We start from the raw sequence: 22700 nt of genomic DNA, 5'->3' as shown, positions 1-22700 counted from the left end.
TTACATCTCTTACATCGTTTTTGTCTTATTACGTCTTTTGGTCGTTTTTATCTTGTTCAATCATTTTCATCTTGTTATGTCTTTGCATTAAAAGTAAAGAAATGTGCCTGTTTTGAAAAAGTAAAGGAGGTAGTTTAAGTAAAAAAAAAGTTGTCAGGCAAAGCAATACTCAAGCACTCAAGTACTAATATGTCAAAAATCTACATAAATATAGTATATAATTGTAGTAAATAAGTATTTGTACTTAGTTATTTTCCATCTTTAGCTTAAATGTATTTTAGGTGAAAGTATTTCAAACTCTGCCACCTTTTGGAATCTCATGTAGACTGAAAGGTTACAGTCAGACCTTTTTTTCAGAGCTACTATTACATTCCCTTACATTACATTTTGTATTCCCTCAAAATACTTTTTTCATTCCAGCTTTGACATACCTGGTGCTGTAATTATTGCTTTATTGCTTAACTAGTCTTAGCCTCAGCTGTGGTTGTTCTGATCACAAAGGCTTCCACACATTTATCAACATTTATCTTCATCTACGTGCAAGTGTTGTTCACGTGCAGTGACTTGACATGGTTGTGTTGTCTGAGTATTATGATAAAGTTATTTCTGGACTCCTGTGGTGCAGAGCGACACATCTGCCACATCTGATAGAAGTGTTGGCTTCAAATCCTGACTGGAGTATCTCGATCTCCAACAATTTCTTGCCTGATTTCGCAAACTCTAGGTTTTGTCAACACCATTTAGACACAGTTTCCACAGCCATAACTACCTCTGTAACAACAGCAATGATGTAACTTACAGCCCTAGAAAGAGAAATAAAAGAAACATACATCTGTTGTCATAATCATGCCAAAGCTTCAGCCCAGCGCTTTGACAGAAAAAGTTGATTGCTAAAGACTCCAAAACAACATATAGTACATGACTGTTGACTGATGACTGTATGACCTACCATATATTACATATGTCATGTGGTGTATGATGTCATGTGATGTTAAACACGTGGGTAACATTGTGAAATATCCACAGTTTGGTTAGGTTTAAGCAGCGGTTCCCTAACGTTTTCTAGCACGCCCCCGTTCAGAAGCCAAAAAAGTGTATTAACAATAAACTACGTAAGCAACTGATAAAAAAAGAATTTAAGCTGAATTTCAGTGGAATAAAGGTCAGTATAATAGCATTAGCAAGCTCCTATTTGTTGATTTCACCTACATAAATCATATTCACTTTGTTGCACTCTATATTTCTGCCCTGGTTGACCCATCCATCCACCCCAACTCCACCATGTGACTTCCTCACTTCAGAGGTCGCCACCTGACGGTAAATGTAAATACAGTCATAATAAGCCGCGTGAAGAGACGACCTTTGCAGCTGTTTTTCTGGTGAGGAAGGACTGCCTCAACCGTAGCTGCAGCCAGAGCCACAGAAGGTGTTTCAGCCCCAAACCAACAAGCAGGTGCCAGCTACAGCTGTGGCTGTCACAGCCAGTGGCTGTAGCTTCTGTCAGAGGTTTGGCTTCGTCTGATCAGACAAATTGCGAAGAGACACAAAGAAATCACACCACAACCTCTGTAGAATACATGATTTAACAAAAATCGCAAAACTATCAAAAGCTGCAAACTTCAATTTCAAAAATGTATCTATTCTAAATGTATTTTGTCTTCTCATGAATGAGAACAACTGTGGTGCCATAATGAAATTAATTAAAAAAAAAGAAAAAGAATTAAGTGTTTGACCCACATTTTCATCTTAAACATTAAACATAAGCCTACAGTGTCTGTAAAATAATGAAAATGGATTAAGTAAATGTGTCATGAATATTTTACTTTGATGGTGTGAAATATGAGGGTCTACTTGCACTAAAATGTTTCATTTCCTCCTTTCCCCCATAATTAAATGTCTAGAATTGAGCCCAGCTACAATATTATCTGGGCTGAATTCTATTAATGCCCGCAGCTTGAACATTCAGCAGTTTCTTCTTTTATTCTGAAGTGATAAGAGCACCAGAGGATAAACTCCAGCAAACAGCGTGTTCAACATGCCTGCCGTGCTCCGCTACAGACCTACTGTAAATCTGAACATTCAAAATATGAAAACTATAACACAGTTCTCAGCAGTGTTGATGATGTCCTGCTGCTTCATAATAAATTATCTATCAAGGACGGCTCTCCTTTAATTTTTCAGGGGAAAGGGAGTAAAGATAATTAGTTGTGGAGAAGAAGTCAGTTTGGTGTGGGGAAGATGGTAATTGCTGCCACTGCAACAACACGCAGCGCTGCAGTCTGTGAATGGGGACCTTGATTATGAGAATAATATGGAAACTGATGAACAACCCCCATCTCTCTCTCTGTCTCCCCAGAGCCCTCATTAGCAGCTACTGTGTTATGGTTCAGGAATCTACCCATAACTGCCACATTCACACACACACACACACACACAAACACACACACACAAACACACATACACACCCCATTTTGGGGAGGAAAAAGGAAGAAAAAAGATTGGGTGAAATTATAATATTCAGGTCATAATTGCTCATTAATGAAAAGTGCGTTCCTACATATTTGTGTGTTGATACTGATGGAATGATGAGAACAGAGTGGCAGGCATCACTCACAATCTATAGTGTGTCATAGAGACATTCATAGTGAATCATAATTCATTTATAATACTTTATGACTACATGTCATAAAGCATTGTGAATGTGAATTATAATGACTCATAAGTGACTTAAGGATAATCATGACTACTCATAAACTAGAGGTTGACAGATGAGGGTTATAATTACAGGACCAGGTATAAGGAAAAATGAAAATTATTTTGCATTTCAAGGATAAAGTCAAAATGCTGAAAATAATGTATTTTCAGTATTAATGCCAGGCATTAGAAAAAAATAAATCAGGGGAGGACAGTTTTTAATTTTGTTTTACATTTTGAGAATAAAGTTAAAATGTTAAAAATGAAGCTGAAATGTCAAAAATAAAGTTAAAATGTTGAAAATGAACTTAAAATGTCCAAATTAAGTCATTGAAAATAAAGTGAAAATGTCAAAAATAAAGTGAAAATGTCAAAAATAAAGTGAAAATGTCAAAAATAAAGTTAAAATGCCATTTTGAGGCTAAAGTTGAAATGGTAATTCAACCTCTCAACATATATACTTATTTATAATAAATGACTCTCCACACGTTACATATATATCTTGAAATCCCCTTGTGGTTTGATGTATGTGGGCCAAACACAGCGTGATCTCAAACAGACGGCATCAGGCTGTCATTAAAAATGGTAACAGGGATTATGTCATTGCTAAACACGACAAGGAGAAAAACCATAGGTTGGCTACATCCCTTAAATTTACTGGTATCGAAAAAATGTGAGCCAGTCTAAGAGAAGGCAACTTGATTAAGCAGCTCTTAAGAGGGGAGGCAATTTGGATTCATGAACTGAACATACTTGAACCCAGTGGACTTAATGAAACACAGGATCTGAGCTCCTTTTCTGTGATATTATATAACTCCATACTGCTCATCTGGTGTAATCCAAGTCTCCTAAAGCCCCAAAATGCCAGTTTTCAAGTTTTCAATATTATATAACTTATCTGTCTGTCTCTCCACACATAGTTTGGACCTGCAGGGAGAGACGAGCCACTATGTCCTCTGTCTCTCATCCTTCCCACTTAGTGGTGCAGAGGGACAGCAGTAAAACCTGTAATAGATTTTTAACATTTCCTATTCAGTCAGTTGTATAATATTATCAGTTTAAATGATATAAAAATAGCTAAAATTCTTATCTTTACTAATCTTGCTATATTTTTGATAAATATAATTTTGTGTAAACGTTTTGGATAAATGATTTCTTTTTAAATAGCACTGAAAAAAGTGAAGTTATTGTTATAATTAGTGACATGAACCATGAATATTTATCACAGCTGTGACAGCTCATGCAGTTTCGCTGAGCGAACCAAAAGAAACTACAGGCGAAACATGTTGTTTGTTCTTAATAAAGTCTCAGTAAAGTCAGCTCAGTGTGCAGTTGTTTACTTTTAATGTTCCTGTGACCAGTCAGCACCTGATCCCTCACACTGGCTGTGCAGGGGGAGCTCTCTTTATATGTATACTTTAATCTTAAAAATGCTAAATAAACACCCCTCTCCATTTCTTCCTCTTACCCCTGGCCCTATACTCACTGATACAAACCTCAACCATCAACTGCAGTAGGGATTGTAGTATACTATAATAATCCATGCAGTATAAATTATCTTTGTACATGTTAACTAAAGTCAAATATACATTGATCAATCTATTAATGCATTCTTCATCGTAATGTTTCAGTGTTGGTGGTAAGTAAAGTATAATGTATTTCCATTTAAAAGAATCTATGCATCACAAACAGGTCTGGGGAGTAATGGATTACATGTAAACAGGACTGTATAATCTGGACATAGAAAAAGTAATTCTATTCCATTACACTTACAGATATAATGGATGGAATAACATTGCAGCTACATTCAGTAACAATTGCTTCGCTGCATGGAAATTTCACCTGTTTTGTCTTTAAATCAATCAATTAATCAATAAATTGTATAGGTGACAAGCTAATAAACCTAACAATGAACATAAAACACTTAGAACTGCAGCAATTAATGACTTATTAATTGACTAGTGAATTAATTTGCACCTGTTTTGATAATCAATTTTGAGTATTTTTTTTTTTTTAAAAAAGAAAAATATCTCTGATCTCAGCTTCTTAAAAATGAATATTTTCTGGTTTCTTTACTCCTCTCTGACAGTAAACTGAATATCTTTGACAGACAAGACATCTGAGGACATCATCTTGGACTTGTTTCATAATTTTATGACATATTATGGACCAAACAACTGATCAATTAATTTAGAAAATGAAAGACTTGAAAAAAATGATTTCAACTGATAAATTTAATTTAATCATTAATCCAAAAGTAACAGAAAGTATTCAAGTTACATTACTTTACTATTGTGATTTTGTTACTGAGTATAACAGGTTTTTATAGTTTTTTTTTTTTTTTAAAGTAACTCTCACAACCCTGATAATAAGTGAGTATTATCTAAGACGCACAAATGCAGAGAATTACAAGCAAATATTTAGAAATTGAATCTTAAAGGGAAAGTTCACCCAAAAATGAAAACATAAGTCATTATCTACTCACCCTCATGCTGACTGATGGTTGGGTTCATTTTGTTGGACCACAAAACACTGCTGGAGTTTCATAAGAAAACAGTGTTGAAACAATGGAAGTGAATGGTGACCAGTTTTCAAATGTAACAAACAACTGGAAAAAAAGCATAAAATACTACCATACTGCTTGTCTGGCATAATCCAAGTCTCTTAAAACCCAACATGTCGCTTGCACACCATCACACAGCACACCCGGTTCAGACAGTGTGCATGTGAAAGTGGCTCCAAGCTAAGGATTCACAGTGAAGATTCACGCTAAAAACATGGTGTAAATAACATTTTTTTAGTCAACTTGCCATTTTGGGGCTTTAGGAGACTTGGATTACACCAGATGAGCAGTATGGAGGCATTTTATGTTTTTATTCTGTTGTTCTTTTACATTTAAAAACTAGTCACCATTCACTTCCACTATTTGGGAGATTCTGCAACAGTTTTCCTGTGAAACACCAACAGTGTTTTACACACTAAAGAACTAAATCCAACCAATCAGTGTGAGGGTGAGTAGATAATGACCGAATTTTCATTTCTGGGTGAATTATCCCTTTAAGGGATATACATTTAATGCATTTCATCAAGCTTTCTTTTCACTATTTGAAGCAATGAGTTGGGGTGTTCTAACAGGTGTTCATGAGTGAGTATACTGTATTGTAAGACCCATTGGTCAAACTCTAGAACATGTGTCAAACTCAAGGCCCACGGGCCACATCAATCAGTGAGTCAATATGGACAGATGTGTCGACTTGATATAAAAACTTTTTATGATCATGACTCATAATATTAATGTACACTTCTGTGGTGCATTATTTTTTTTTTACTCCAAGTCTGATGTCTGTACTTTTAAATACTTAACTGCTGCATTATTGTAAGTGATGATGAAGAGTCCAGACTCTGTCTCTCCTCTTCATCTCCTCAGTGTGTGTCAGTGTGCAGTTTAACCTTTTCCTAAAATACTGCTGGTTCTGTGGTGTTACATTTTAAATCTGAAGCCTGCAGTGCACCATAGAAGCCACAGTTGACTTTTCTATTGAAGTTTTCAGTGTGTTTTGGCCTTAATGTTAAATTGAGCAGGTCAATATGTTCATCTGTACCTGATGGGCTGATCGGTTTGTAATATTATTATATGAACATATTTTTATGTCAAATGCAGTGCCACTGAGGGTTTGCATGATTAAAGTGTGCGATATCTTGTGTCCAGACAAAAAGCAAGCATTTTCAAATGTAACCCCCACCTGGATTTGTGAGCTTAAATATTCTGAGCTGAAATATTCTCGTTTTCCTTTGTTATTGTTGAAGAAAAAAATATTTTATATATTATATTATATTATATTATATTATATTATATTTCTATTTATGTTATGGAGGAAAAAGTTGTTGCAGTCTGGGTGTTCAAATTCATATTTCTGAATAAAACATAGTCAGTTTTAGACAGTTTAATAAATGTTAATCCTGTCTGGCCCGCGACTTAGACTGTGTTTTAAATTTTGGCCCCTTCTGTGATTGAGTTTGACACCCCTACTCTAGAATATAACTAGTCTAGTGTATCCATAAGACATTTACTTCAAATTTCACTACATTTTTGTGGCGTTATTGCTGAAATATGCATCACCTATGACAGACATACCCATGCAGACATTGTAAAAAGAAAGTACAGGGTTTGAATTAAAGAACAACCATCAACAATGCACTGAGTTTCTTTATTCGACTGTCAGTCTGTCCTTTCACCATTTGTCAGTGGACGTTTCCCCAGCAAGCTATCATCTAAATCCTACATCATCCTCCTGAATAAATCAAATTAAAAATGTATCAGAACAATTCTGTCAGTGTGTTCTGGCTCGTGCAGTTTACCAAAACAAATGTTTGCTTTTCCTCACACTGCCTCAGAGGATATGTGATCGTGATGGAAGCTGGCGTTTAACATCTCCTCTGGTTTAGGTGAATTTGATCTGATGAACAAAAATGAACAGAATTTAAAGACAAAAAATATGTCCCACAGTCCCACTTGTTTCCTGCTCCCACCTTTCCCCTGAAGACAAAAAGCATGTGTTATTTTTAATAACATATTATTCCACTCACCACTGTAAGGAGAAGCTCTGAAAGTTTGAGCTCCACTCATGCTAGAAGTACAAAAAGTCCAGCAGATGTAACTTTTAATTGGACCCAGTGGCACTTGATGTACGATGCAAAATAAAAGCTGCATTTGCTTATGGTGAACTGTTGTCTCAAACTGATCATTTTGAACATTTTGCAGTAATGCTGCCCTTTAATGATCCCATGATTTTTTTTCGTATGCCACTGGTAATATATCCACCCCCTCACAAAAGATTGAGACAAGAGTTTACATTTCGTCAAATTGGCATCATTAAAATTATGCTGAAATAGCTGTTGAAATGGATACAGACAACTGTCACCGGATATATTTTACACCAGATCTATGATTTCCAAGCAGATTTATGGATGTTAATCACAGGTGTGGACTTGAGTCACAAATTTGATGATTGTAGACTCCTATCTGTCTCCTATCATCCATCAAAACTATTTTGCAGCAGCATCATCGCTGCATCCTGGGTTTAGTGCTTCGTGCCAAGACAACTGTGATTGGTTTCAAGAAATTCAAACAAGGCAGGGCATTTTTCCACTGTAGCAGAATGTGTATGTGTGGACCTATCCAAGACTACAAATTGACAAAGACTTGCAACTCAATTTTGACCTTAACAGCAATGACTCGTGACTTCACTAGGGCACCTGGGATGCTAATGTTACAAATGTAAACAAGCTAACAGCTGTTACCTTTTGTTTTGCAGTGATGTGGTCATGTGGTCTATTTTGCATAGGCACCATTGCTGCTTAGCAGGCTGAGTACTGGTCAACAAAAAACTAATTATGCAAAGCGTGCAGGTCAAAAATTAGAGACAGAGATGCAACAATTTGCAACTGTTTGACATTTGAAGTTGAACAAAGAACAGTAAGTCAAAGCATTTTTGTTGACATGGCATTACATTTGATGTAGAGCGCATTAGGACTCGAAACCTTCCCAGAAAACTGAACTGTCAGTGGAGCACAGAGGAAAAGCAGTGATGGACCGAGGACAGTGAGCTGAATGAGTAGCGAGTATCAGATTGGCACCAGAGCAGAGAGGAAACAGCTGGGCTCACACTTTTATCTTTAGCCTGGCAGCCAAATCCTGAATTTTCTTGTTTCCTACATGCACGAGCGACCAAACCAAGACAAGCTAATGCAAAGTTTCCATCAAGGATAATCATAGGCAACTGAACTTGCTTAGGTTCTTGAAGATGTTTCGCCTCTCACCCAAAAGGCTTCTTCAGTTCTAACTGACTAGGAAGTTTTGGCTATTTAACCTCTGTGAGGCTGTTAACACCTTGAGAGGTATGTGACTAACGCACCCACCCTGCCATCATGTGAGTTGTACGGTCACATGAAGGTAGACAGACATCTTCAAGAACCTAAGAGGTCCAGTTACCTACAATAACCCTTAAATTCTATGACCTGGATGACCGTGAATATTCACAGACAATTCAGTTTCTCAGGGTTGTGTTGCCGTGACAAACCTCAGGTGGCTCCTTTCGACTTGAAGGAGAAGCGGCTCTACTCCAAGCTTCCAAGCTCAGATATCTTTAAGGCTGAGCCCATGAAACTTGTCTTGGCTGCTTGTATGCATGATCTCAATCGTCTGGTCACTCAGTTGAAAAGTAGATTGACAGGTAAATCGAAAACCTTCCCTTCCAGCTCAGCTCCCTCTTGAGAACAAAGGTTCAGTTATATGCCAGCATTATTTCTGACACCACACCGATCTACCTGTCCATCTTTAAGTGTGATTGCTTTACCAGGCATGTGATACTCCCCCAATGGAGTCTAAGTGGATGGTGTGGCAAATTTCTGCAAAAAAAAATGGCGTGTCTGGCTTGAAGTATTGTTTCTAGCCTCAGTTAGTTACACCTCGTTTTGCTTACATTCCACACAAAAAAGACCTGAGATGAGTATGTAAATGAGCAGCAGCTCTTTCATATTCATTTGTAAAGTGATATCAAGGGTCCTGTTAGAAACCATCGACAGGTGGAATGGGCAGATAGGTGGTTAGTCAGCCGCTGAGTGAACTGTGAATTAACGTCTGGGGGAAAATTTGGACTCTGCAGCCAGGCCAGTTGAGATCCACTACGCTAAAAGTTGCCACTCTGAATTTTCTGCCTGAAAAGAAGAGAATGAGTAAAACTCTGGGAGTGATGGATGCGACAAACTTTAAAAAGAAGAAATAAAGTTACTTGACAGTGCTATATACATGGCCTTTAGAAATACAGCCAGTAACCTTTATGCTTTATATCAAATGTCAGATATTTTTGTTATTACAACTACTTTTGCTGACATGTGGCATCTAAAGTCAGATGAAGTGTCTTGAAGTACTTTTTCTCAGTAACTTTATCTGAATTTCTCTTGAGGGAATCTTTGCTGTTGTTTAACTTCTTCCCGTGTGAAGAAGCTGGGAGCCTGACTTTCAAAGCAGCTTCACAAAAACCGTGTGCATGGTTTGGACCGACATGTGACGGAATCTGCTTTTGAGCCGTAGAGATGAAGAGCAACATGTGCAAAGAACACAGCTCTTTTTTAATGCTAAACAGTGTTACATATGCTACTGTCTAGAAAGGAAATAATGTATTGGTGTGCCTGCTGTTTGCCTGGTATGATGAGGTGTTTACAAGAAAACAGGTGCTTAGTCCGTGGGTCAGAGGGTGTGTGAGTGTGTGTGAGACAGAGAGCTCCCTCAGGCAGTGCCAGCACTGTTCTCCTGGTGCCTCACATTCTCTTCCAGCCCAGTTTTGGCCAGTCGCCTATGCTGGACCCCAGGGGAGAGCAGCTACACACACGCACAGACATATACACACACACAAATACACATACACACACATAAAGACAATGAAATTGCTTAGAATAGCACAAACAATGGAGGAATATCTCCCTACAACAAATACAGCAATTACAATGTTGGGCAGTGAGCCAAGGCTATAGGCCCCACAGTGTGGTTCAAAGAGAGGCCAAGCAACTCTGCAGCAATCAGAGCTGAGCACGCTAACAACACAGTGAACACAACCTCCAAACAAAGCAGAAACAGCTCCAGTTATCTGGTAATTAGCTTGCAGGGTCAACAGGACCACTTCATCAATGCTGCTACGCTTACTGTTCCAAACACCTGTCTGACTGTCCAGAACTGAAGAGATTTCTCTAAAAATCTTCTTTAACAACATTTGCATTTCAGGATGGTAGCATATATATATAAGGCAGGGTGTCAGCTAGCAATGGAATAACAAATGTGGCTATTTACACCCAGGTGTAACGTATATTTATTCACCACAACCTCCTCTATACAGAGACGTTATCACTCTTTATAACTAAACTAGGGGCCTGAGTGTACATAGCTTAATTGCAGCAATGTGACTATTCTCACCTGGGCCCGAATACACACTCTGTACTGGTAAAAAAATACAGTGGTTACCATCATAATGCCTTTCTTGCATGGATCTGAATGTAATAATTATTGCTTGGGAGTTTTCAGTGCAACTTTTAAAAATATTTGGTGAAAACTGACTAAAAATTGACTGGACAGAAATATTACACTGAAGAGTAAAATGTATGGCTACAACTAACCATCATCATTATTATTAGTCAGTCCCACCAGGAAGTTGCAATGTTGCAATCGTAACAATTCACACAAATTCAACCAATCCCAGTCAATTCTGCATGACCTCTGCAACTTTACCGCAGAGTCTTCGAACTTTGTCTCTTACACAGAGGACACATTGTGCAGGTTTGCCCTTTCGACTGCTCAACAGTATCTCCAGTCAGGGTCAGCTGGTAAACTACTTAGCAATCTTACTGATACATCAATCATATAAAATTACAATATGACAAAAACAGTCATGTTCACTTATACACAGCATTACCACAATGATCTGATACAATCAGACATGCTATTGGAATAGATAGTATAAACAGTATGCCAACATTTTCATATTGTCTGACAGCATTGTCATAACTGGTAGGTTTCGAAGTTTGCTAAGAAGACGCAGTTGGCCAACATTGTTGAACAAACCAAGAAAAGAGAGCAATACAGTGAAACTGAGGCTTCATTCAGTAAATCAATCACAGTGATGCCCACACAATTTTTATGCAATGTAAGATGTGCATCACACACCCGAGCCTGCACACCAGCTTTAACTCGATGTGTGTCATCATGTGTTGATGCACATCAGCACATCATACTCTTGGAAATAAAGGTGCTAACTAGAACCATAAAGGGTTCTTCAGCTTGTCTCCATAGGAGGGGTCCTGTTAAAACCGTTTATAAAGATCCCACTTGGAACCCTTTCAGTGATTTCTTCCTAGAACCTAACATAAAGGGTTGTACCAAGAACCATGTGTGAGAGGTTTCACCAAGAACACCCTAAGATAAGTTCTACAGAGAACCCTCTTTTAGTGTTGAGGTTTCATCCAGGAATGTAAGAGTGCTAACAAGAACACACCAGGGTGTTCTACCAAGAACCTTTTTATATTTCAACAGTTTTAGCAAGAACACATTCAGGGTGTAGTCCTGAGAATCTTTTCATATTCCAAGGCTTTTATCTACAACCCATCCAAAGGGTTCTATGGAGAACCTTTGTATATTCCAATAGTTTTAGTGAGAACAAACTCAAGGTGTACAACTAAGAATCGTTTCATATTCAAAGAGGCTTATGTAGAACACACTCAAGGGGTTCCAAAGAAAATCTTTTATATTCAAAGCTTTTCATCTAGAACCCACCCAAGGGGTTCTACTGAGAACTCTTTTATATTATGGTACAAAGAACCCTTGATGAACCCTTGACGAAAGAGTTCTTCAATGATTTCAACAATTCATGAAGAATTCTTTCTCTCAAAAAGGGATAAACAGGGTTCTTAATGGAACCCTTAGTCTTACAAAGAATGCTCTTAAAAAAAGGTTTCTTCAGAAGCAAATGGTACTGGGTAGAACCTCAGCCATTCAGGAAGAACCCTTTTGGAACCCTCGTAAGAGTGTAAGATATGGCGCAGCCTAATTTTCCAGCATCAAGAGGTGTCAACTCTTGGCACATCTCACCTGCAGCATCCTGACCACTTCATCTGTCTGTGCGGCACGCCCAGTTTGTGCAGCGGATGCACATCAAATGACGCGGTGCTGTGGACCAGATTTACTCAGAAAAATGGCTTCATGCAAATGTTCGCTGAGGAGTTTGCAGCCACAATCTGTGTGCATTCAGCGGCTGATTAGATAAGACAGCAGCTCATTACACAGTCAGCTCCTGAACCGTGCGTGGTACTGAACCTCCAGATGCACTCACAAGAGGAGAGAGCTCGTAAGTGCAGTTCAGAGGTGGGATTTTTATGAGATCATTAGCTGACTATCTAATTATTAATACATAAAAAGGCAATAAAGAAGTTGATGGTTAACAAGAAGGAGATGACACACAACACCCGCAAGTGGGAGACAGATTGAGCAGGTGGATGTGGAGATGGTGTTGATATGGATGTCACTGAGGTAAATGGAGAAAAATCCACAATTAAATGTCTTAACAAACAAAAAGTTTAGTTGCAGCCTGCAGTGATTTTACAGTTCACTGACCCAAGGCCCACGCTGCCACCCCTGCACAAGACTCATAAGAGATCTCTGGGAAGTGGAGTGCCAAAAAAAATCAATTATAATATGCTTTAGGTAGCAGTTATTCACAGCCCTAAAGAGCTGCTTTATGGAAAAGTGTTTCAAGCATCGACTCACCATCACTGTTGACACACTGCACTTGTGGGATCTGGGTTCCTGGTCCGCACTCCTTCTCATTATCAGGAATGCACTCCTCCAGTTTCACCACCAGCCAGTCGTAGCAGCTGGGGTCTTCACACGGTATTGCCTCCACCAGGTGGGGGCAGTTCCCCGTGCCGCCTGTCGGCTCATTGACGATCTTCCTCTTCCTCAGTTTGAAGCCTGTCGGGGAACAACGGGAATCTAATGAAGTAAATGAACACAAAACAACCCCCACGCTAATCAACCACGTGCCGCATCCCCCCCCCCACCCCCCGTGATCTGCTCCGCCAAAACTCGCTGCAATTTGACAGAATCTAATGTGCAACTGTAAGCACATTAACTCCACTCTGTGGTCACAGTGTGCCTTTGATGATAACCGTAATATTGCGTTTAACGTGACAGACCATTAAGCCTGAAGTTGACAGAAAATCTAAGAAGAACTTCACGTAATGACTGTTTTTATTCTCCCCTCATTACTGCAGCTTTTATCCAAAGTGACTAATGCATGCAGGAATCCATTCATTCAACTGGGGTTTGTTCTCCTGTGTGTGTCGTTTCCTCCGCTCAAGGGCATGGGATTCCATGACCCAGGTCCTGGGAAGGGGGGATGTTAACTGCAGCCCAGCCAAGGTCACCCACCCCCTAATCCACACTCCTGCGCCGGCCCGATAAGGCAGCAGAGCCCTGGAGTGCCTGCAGGAGTCAGGTGGAGACAGCAGAATCTACCCCTTTTTCTATTTCAGTTTTGTCTCTCTGTTCCCCTCAAAACCCTTTATTTAATCAGGCAGGTCAGCAGAACATGTAGCGCCATGTGTCTAGACCCATTGATGGAGGTTTTATCTGAGTGGGGGGTGGGGCTGTTGTATGAAGGAAGATGAGACTTGGGGTGCAGGGAATTCAATTCTATCAGGCATCACTCACTCGCTATCTGCAGGGTGTGTTATGAATGGCATGGCTGCAAGATAGCAGCGCCGAGCAGGCAGCTGCTGTCACAGAGCAAGAGGCTTCATTCTGAGCAAAGACACACATCCATGTAAACAGTCAGATGTGATGACATATTTGAACAGTTTTAAAAAATAAAATCGCAATTTGAGAGAGAGTTCACAAATCACAAGAGTCGCTATTTTTTATCTGACATCATTAACAGTGTTAAAGCTGTATCTGCACTATTGGTTTGTGCATACAGCGTATTGTACTTTGATGATTATCTTATCATATCTTACATTATCTTATGTTTCTATGGCAATGACACACAGGTAGATGGCTTTTCAGTTTTATTGTTGAAACAGTATGACAGAAAGACACTCGTTGGCATCGGAAAAGGAAGTGTGGCGTTTGGATTAAAGAGCAGCAGACCCTGAGACAATCAACAATGCATACGGCATCTGTTAACACCCAACGAGATTAGGCCACTACACTGCTGTAGACACCCCAGGTAGAGAGGAGGTGAGGGGGATGAGACTCATGCTAACCCAGCTTGGACCAGCTTGAACCATTGGTGCCACTGGGCATAGCTCATCTTTGTCACACAGCTGCATGTCCCACCACTGTGTGCCTGATTATCTTGCACAGATGTTCTTTTATTTTGTTGTCTTTTCTTGCTTTTTGTGCTTCTACAGAGGATAACTAGGCTACATATTGAGATAATTACTTTTGTTACTTGATTTTATAATTGCGAGTGTGCACTGCTTCTATTATTTTGAAAGTTGTCCAGGTTCTCTCTGCTTTTTCTTTATTTGACTTCCTGCCCACTCGATCTGCTCTGTGCAAACTGACGCAGCAGCTGTCAAAAATACACTCAGCACATAGACGAGCAGACAGCTGCTTCTGGGACACTCTACGGCATTGCTGGTGGAATCAAAAGCACTGTGTTGACTGCCGGTGGTCAGCCCCTGCGGATGTGGCACAACCATAACACAATACAGCTAAGCCTGGTGCAATCAAGCCGTTATGGCTGCTCATGGCTAATATCTGGTCAGTAAAATGAAATGGGAGTAATTGGACTTGACCAAACAACAGGAAATCTTACAGAGACCCGCATCACCATCACTTCCTGGGTCAAGCTATTGCACCACGTTCTGAGCTGACAGGATACAACATGCAAGACTCCGGCAAGACGAGAGGAGGAGGACTTGTTCATACTGATGATGCTTCATGCTCAAACAAAGTCAAAGTTGATGGATGTTTCCCAGATGTGAGACTTTTAATGTAAAGATGTGGACCATATTATCATCACCATCTTGCTTCTGCTCTTTACGTTCAATGTGACACAAATCCAAAAATGCCCTACAGAATTATTCCCTGGATGTATGTTTGGGTATAACGTAATAAATGAGTTCCAGCTGTGTATTGTTCATGTAAAATTTGTTTTGTTGCTTAACCCTGTGGTTTATACTTTGATACCAATTACCATGTTACCTTCATTAGATTAAATTTCATGAGCTGTGGCCAACTAACATTAATTCTGTGAGAACCAAAATGTAAAATGAAACTGTCTGGATAAAATAGGTTCTTCATGTTGAAGTAATTATGTTCATTTAAAGGTGGTTTCCTTTAATAATAACAAACATCAATCTGTATCATTCTGATGTATGAAAAAAAGAAAAAGCTTTGCATTGCGTAAGTTTTAGACATCTTCTTTGCCAGACAGTGAATGACACACAGTTTCAGGAAAATAAACTGTAGTCATTATCTTTTATTCAAACTTTTAAACAAGTATTAAAAGGTTTTTTGTCCACTTATGGGTAAATAGATTAGCAAGGAAGCAATAACAGCATTTATTTGGAGCTGTATTTGTAGCCAACTGATAAATGCAAGCCCATATTCATTCTACTCATAGCTGTTTTTTAGGTCGCCACCAAGTCCAAAGGGCAAAACATAATCTGATTCTATAATGTGAATCTCAACTATAATATTGCTGAGCGAAAATGCAATTTGTTCAGCCCCAACTGTTGCTTAGATATTAGAAAGGTGTGCATCCTTCTACACACAGTAGATCATAAAGTAATCAGTAGTACAAACTAACATTCAGTAAACTAACGTGTTGTAACCACAGCCAAATGATTCCCATGTTGGAGGATAAAGAGATTTGAAGCCAGGTGGACACATTTTGAGTCCATAGATTTGTGGATAATGAGAGCCACGGTACACACACTTGAGAATGTGTGTGTGGGTTCATGTTCGCTTTCCATTATGTACAGTATACAACAGCGAGAGCAGAAGTAGCGTGGTGAGCAAACGAGCGAGTGAGAGCGGATCCATCATTAAGATGCATGGAGGAGAATTTCCAACTGTCCCCTTCATTTGAGGCGCTTCATTAAGGCAGAGTCAACAGGCATTAGTCATGGCGGACGCCGCTGTTCCAGGGATAATTAAGGGCTGAAGCAGCGACCGTGTCAACCCCGTTGATGGACTAGCACAACCTGCCACAACAGCCAACAAATAGGCCAGGCAGAGGAGGTGATGATGCTTTGGCTCCCACTCCAAACTTTTGGCCTCCTCGAGTGCTGTCACAGAGCCAGAGTTTTGATTTTAATGCTAATACCAAGGGCCCTTTCACACCTCCCAAATTTAGTCCAAACTTTCGGACTTTTCAGTTTGGTTTGAAACAAAATTACAGATGTGAAACCTCCTTTGGATTGTGGTCAGGACCAAACAGCCAAACCTTGGTTCAACAAAAAGAGGTGGTCACAGTCCAGATCTAATTGAACCATGCTTTGATTCCTTTCTAGTGTTAAATTTTTTCGGGGGGCGGGGGGTACTTCTGATTTTCTGCCCAACTGCAAGACATTCTAGCAGGATATCTTCAGAACCAGAAAACTGAAAAACTATGCAACAAAACATTTGGACTGACAACTTAATAAAGAGTTAGTTGAAAAAAAATCCAACAGATTTCAGTTATTTTCGAGGAGGATGAAATAGAGGGGAATGGAAATAGAATAACAACACAACAATGTCAGACACACACCTGTCTACGTACCAATCAACTGCAAGTATAGGTAGATGAAACTCACATATGTGATGACCACAGGATGTAGGGATGTCATGCATAGATCTAGAAGTATGCTTGTATGATAGCAATACTGCAGAATACCAGTGTGAGCTATTTTGTTAGGTTACATATTTACATTGTGACCTGCATGTACACATGTACACAAACACTATGCAGAATCTAACAGTCCCTAAAAAAATCAGGAGGGTTGGTTGCAGTTGCTAAACACACCATTCCATTTTGGAACCAAAAGCCAGATAGACAGGAGAGACAATGGAGTAAAAAGTGTAACAAGACTACTGTGGCTATGTAAGGGATGACCTATTGCAGCATTGCCTTGCATGTTTTAGATGTTTCCCTGCTCTAACAGACCTGATTCAAATGAACAGGTCATTATCAGGCTTATCTGCAGAGATGCATGATGATGAGCAGATCAACTGAATCATCAGGGAAACACTTAAAACATACAGGGCAGTGGGCAAATCCTCACCTGGTGCCATCAAGTGTGCAGCTGGAATATCACTACAATGCATTGGAGTTTTGCCATGATTTTGGTATATGCTGTTGCCACTTGGAACCTGTTTGTCAATATTTTACCAGCCTACAGTTCATACTAAGCCATTTGTGTTAACAGTCTTTGCAGCACGTTCTCACTTCAAACACATCAAATACAGCAGCTTGGTCAGGCCCATTTCTTTCAAACTATGCTGCTGTAGGTAGAGGAGGTGGGATGGATGGGTAAAAAAAAAAACAAAACACCAACACTCTGGGGTTTGTGTTACATGTGAAACCAAAGTCAGCGCTGACTTCTTTTTAATTTACGTAATGCACGGAAGTTACATGACATAGTTAAGTAAGGTTGAGTAACTTACATAAGCTGCATTACGTGTGTTAACTTGTGTAACTAATGCACTTGTTTTGACCCAAACTGTGATCTTTTCTTAAACCTAACCAAGTAGTTTTTTTGTGCCTTTATTTTGAGTGATTGCATAGGTATTATCGCTAATTTGACCATGGTAGCCTTGGAAGTGCAAAACTGATGACCAACTGTGTCATAGTTTGAGTAGTGCCACTGGCCAAGCTGCTGTATTTGATGATCTGGGAGTGAGTTCTGAGCTAAGCAAAACATTTTCTTGACCATAAAATTGATCAGATATAACACAGCAAGACCCAAGGTGGAATGGAGAAGGTGAGGTTGTGTTTATTCAAAGGGAAACTTTGGTATATAATCACACTTGAATTTGTGCAGTTTCAGAAAATTCCAAAGTCTGATGTGCCCACAGAACTCTGTCAAGTACTTTATAGCACACTGGCATCATAATTGTCACAGTGAGGTCTTACCCTTCTTGGCTGCCTGGTCCTGGCAGTTTTCATAGGTGCAGGGTCCCCAGGCACTCCACAAAGACACGTCACACTCAACAGGACAGCTGATGTGGCAGAGCTGGGTGGTGTTCGGGGGGATCCCCAGACACAGATCACTGTCCATTGGTCGCAAAGCTGTGGAGACACAGACAAGATCAATGGCACAATGTAGGAAAGATGTGATGAAACCTCAAAGACCTTAAAGATATGGAAAGACACATTTAGAAGATGTCCATAACATCTTTCACAGTTCTTGTCATTGATAACCCTGCAAACACTATTTGACAGAAGAATCTCACTGAGGGAATGAATCCAGGTTGCTAAGGCAGAGGAAGTGTTTCCCTCTGCACCACCAGCTTACATCAGAACCTTCCACTCATTTTCAAAGCTGGACACAAGACTATGTACAATATTTCAACACCAGTCTTCAAAGTTCTGTGAAATCTGTAGTTTAACAGAACACGCCACATAGACATGAAAACATTTAAAAAAAGAAAAAAAAAAAGGCAGAAGTTGGTCTTTTAGATCTCCCTTCAGAACCCCATATCCCCCCAGAAACAAATCCTTTCAGCTAAAAATCAAAGCCAGAAAATGCAGACACTCCACTCTTTCATTCACAGCACCCCAAACCCCCCAAATCTTCCAAAACCAGACAACTTTGAAACAACAAAGCCAGTTTTATTTTCCCCGCACAGCAGGCCAGTCTTCCATTTGGCCTGATTCTCGGCGGACCCCGGCTCCAAACAGCTGTAGGTGACTCTCTGCAAGGTCGTCAGGCTGATGAATCATTCTCGCTGTGCCACAACAGGACCGAGCCTCATTCACATGCAAATTGCCTCCGCTTGGCCAAAGGTGCGTCCTTTAATGGTGTCGCTTAAGTGTGCGTACATGTGGCGTGCCCTTGAGTGCTCATGGAACATGGTGATATATATCGAACGGTGTGACGTGATTAGGTGCTATTTTACCTACATCAATATCTAATCATTTCCTAATTCTTTTACATAGTTTGATTTATTTTTTTCTGAACACACATATTTGTGTTAAGAGCAATAACAACTTGAATTGGCTGATATGGGACTACTTTTATTGGATCAGGCTGTAAGATTAGGCCATCTGATTGGGAATCAGTGCCAGGTATGATTCCTGTGGAATAGGACTGTGCCAAGAGAATGAATAACCTTAAATTTCACCAGTGTGTTACCATCTAATGGTCATGTCACATGCAGGACTACTGATTATACTAAATTTCTGACAGTTATAAATTTAAAAATTATTAGTATTTAAGCCAGTGTTAGCCCCTATCATTATTATTATTATTATTTAAAAAGAACTGCATTTTGTATCTAGACTGTTTGGCAGAGTTGGCAAAAGTACACGGATTCTTGAGTAAAAAAGAGTCTGGTAAAACTAAAGTAAACTGATTCAACTTTGTGTCAAGTAAAAGTGAAAAACTACAGGCTTTGAAATGCACTCAAAGAACTGAAGGACATTTCTACCAGCTGTTTCTCTACAAAGCTAACTAAACCCCCCCTTTTTCCCCTGAGGCAAGTTTTTTTTTTTTTTTTTTTCCATTTTGTCTTTTTACATTGTTTTTATCTTCTACGTCTTTTTCATCGTTCACGTCATTTTCATCTTGTCAAGATTTCATAGGTTTCATTTTATTACATCTCTCATGCCATTTGTCTTATTACGTCTTTTATATGTCGTTTTTTTCTTATTATGTCTTTTATGTTGTTTTTGACTTTTTACGATTTTTGCACGATTTTCGTATTGTTGCATGTTTTTTACATTTTCGTCTTGGTATGTCTTTTATATAATTTTTGTCTTGTTGCAATTATTATGTTGTTTTTGTCTTTTATGTCATTTTTGTCTTGTGATGTCTTTTACATTGGTTTCTTCTTTTACATCATTTTTGTATTGTTGCGTCTTTTACATCATTTTTCTCTTATGTCTTTTACATCATTTTTGTCTGGTCACATCTATTACATTGTTTTCGTCTTGTTAAATCTACAATTCTGTTGTTTTAGTCTTGTTGCGTCTGTTGTGTGTGATATGCACTGATGGAAACACCAAAGCATTGCCTTTTCTGTGTGTTATTGTTTCATCAATTTCAGTTGAGATCAGTCTTGATACTGAAAGATGCCGCACAATGATGCACAACATAAATATTGAATAATTCTCCTCAAATGTATTAAAACTAAAGTAACAAGCCTGTTTTGAAAATGTACTGTAAGAAGTAAAAAGTACAGATATTTGTGTTGAAAAGCAGGGAGTAAAAGTAAACAGATGTCAGAAAAATCAATACTCAAGTAAAATACAGATACCCAAAAACACTGCTTTAGTAGTTCAGTCTGAAATATTTGTACTTTGTTACTTCCCACCTCTGCCCTTTGGTGTATCACATGGGAACTGTGCTGTGCTATTTGGGAGTAAAAGTGAAGAGACTGTGGCAGGAAGAATAAAAGTCACAAGTCTGCAAAATCAAAATGTGCAAAATTCTCAACAAATTAAACTTTAAAAGCCATCCCCCTCTGTTCACAGACCTATGGTGTGTCACCCGCTCTCTTATTGCCATTCTGAACCTTCAGAGAAACATTATTATTTTTCCACTTTCTGCACCCTGCCCTCCATTTCATGAATCATTGCTGTCATGCCCCACTGTGACTGGCACAGCTGTGTAGAGGGTCTAAGGACTGTAATGTGACTGGCTGAGAAGACAGTGATTAATTACCACCACACTCCTCTGAATATTCCACCACACCTTACCCACTTGTGCATTTTGCAGTGCTTCTATATGAGCAGTGTGTTTGAGATCACCAAAGTCACTAATGTACATTTAATACTCTGGGAACAATGAGTGTCTGTACAAAATTCCATCAAATTATCTACCTGCACAATGTAGTGTGACATATATCTGTTTTATGAACCGAACATCTTCTTGCCATCTGTACAGTAACGTTACACCTCCAACCTTAGTGATCACCTAGCAGTGCTTTTTCATTGTTAAGTCACTTTTTAATAATTTTGAATAACCTCAGTGTCTAAGATAACCATTAGCAATGTTAGCTAGCCACTCGGCTAAAGTTAGTTTCCTGTAGCTCTTTTTTTACTCTCAGTGTTAGGATATAAATATCTGACTTCCAACACCAACTTCTCCTGACAGCTCAGAACAACAGTCACTACAGATCTCAACTCATTCTCAAACTAAAAACTGATCAAAATCATTCTTTTGTGTACTTTTGGATGCACTATTCTATATCACATCACTTCCTGAGAGCTTCCTTGCTGGTTGTAGACACGTAACTATGGTAACCCATGCCAACGATGACCTCATTTAAAAAATATTTTATGCAAACTTAAACCTACTTACATTTAAATTGAAGCATTATCAACATTATGCTAGGGCTGCGTTAGCTGCTGTTCTCTTTTGTCTGTTATGTTTTTGTTGTTGTCACTACTGCATTGCATTGTGGGATATTCATAACAGCACAGTGTCCAGTGCTTATATTTCAAAGGAAATACCGTCGGTACTGTTGGTTTCATACGAAGGTTTCGACATACTAAAAGGTTCTCACATAATTATAGTGCACTAAATAGCATGCTAGTATGTAGTTTCAGATGCAGGTGTTATCTTTGTTAAAATTATCCAGATTATAAGCCACCAAGAAATTTCAGTGATCATGTGTACTCTGTAATTAGTTAGCTAATTGGTAGCTCGGTAATGTTAATAGAACAATGTTGGTAAATGTTTATGATATTGGAGCTTTACTGCTCACTTTCACAAGACAGTTTACGTCACTTTTGCTTTCATTTTTGGCTGCTATTTCCAAGAACTATTGGTACTGAGTACCTGTCCAGTGGATGGCTATGATATGATTGCTATTGTTGTTATATGGTCAAGTTAAGCCCCTTTTAAAACATGAACAAATACCTACAGAGAATGATTGCCACAGAATATGGCTTTGCCATTCCGGTGTGGAAAGGAAGTAGCAGGGTCCCATTTTGAGGTTATAAATTACTTGGTATTGGATCAGCGTATAGACTTGCATAGTCACTAATACCAATACCAGCATGTTGCCCTGTATCAAATGCACCTTGCAATACAGGTACCATTAGCTAATGTTGCTAACAGTTATCAAAGAGTTGATTGTAAAAATGATCAAAAGCACTATGCACAAAAGTAAATGACAAAAAATATTAACAATCTGCACAAAGATAAGAAAAATGAAGAAATTAACTTAAGGATGATAAAGGACTGTAAGGTGACCACTAAGGTTAGAAACATAATGTTGAGTTGACAGGAAGTAAACAGCTGTG

General features: G+C 39.0%; 1 protein-coding gene across 1 annotated transcript in view; it reads right to left on the bottom strand.

The window, feature by feature from the left end:
• The window catches only part of thsd7aa (thrombospondin, type I, domain containing 7Aa), a 227290-nt gene that overhangs the window by 78848 nt on the left and 125742 nt on the right, over positions 1 to 22700 (bottom strand). The window contains exons 5-6 of the mRNA XM_084738887.1: positions 18363 to 18518; positions 13007 to 13210 (exon numbers count right to left, since the gene is read on the bottom strand). Of these exons, the coding sequence (XP_084595013.1) occupies positions 13007 to 13210; positions 18363 to 18518 (360 nt within the window). The remainder of the gene's footprint in view (positions 1 to 13006; positions 13211 to 18362; positions 18519 to 22700) is intronic.

The sequence above is a fragment of the Lutjanus erythropterus genome, chromosome 16 (assembly GCF_056507025.1).
Source record: "Lutjanus erythropterus isolate fLutEry1 chromosome 16, fLutEry1.hap2, whole genome shotgun sequence".
Lineage (NCBI taxonomy): Eukaryota > Metazoa > Chordata > Actinopteri > Lutjaniformes > Lutjanidae > Lutjanus > Lutjanus erythropterus.
Note: the sequence above shows the minus strand (reverse complement) of the source record. Positions and strands in the feature narration are given on the sequence as shown.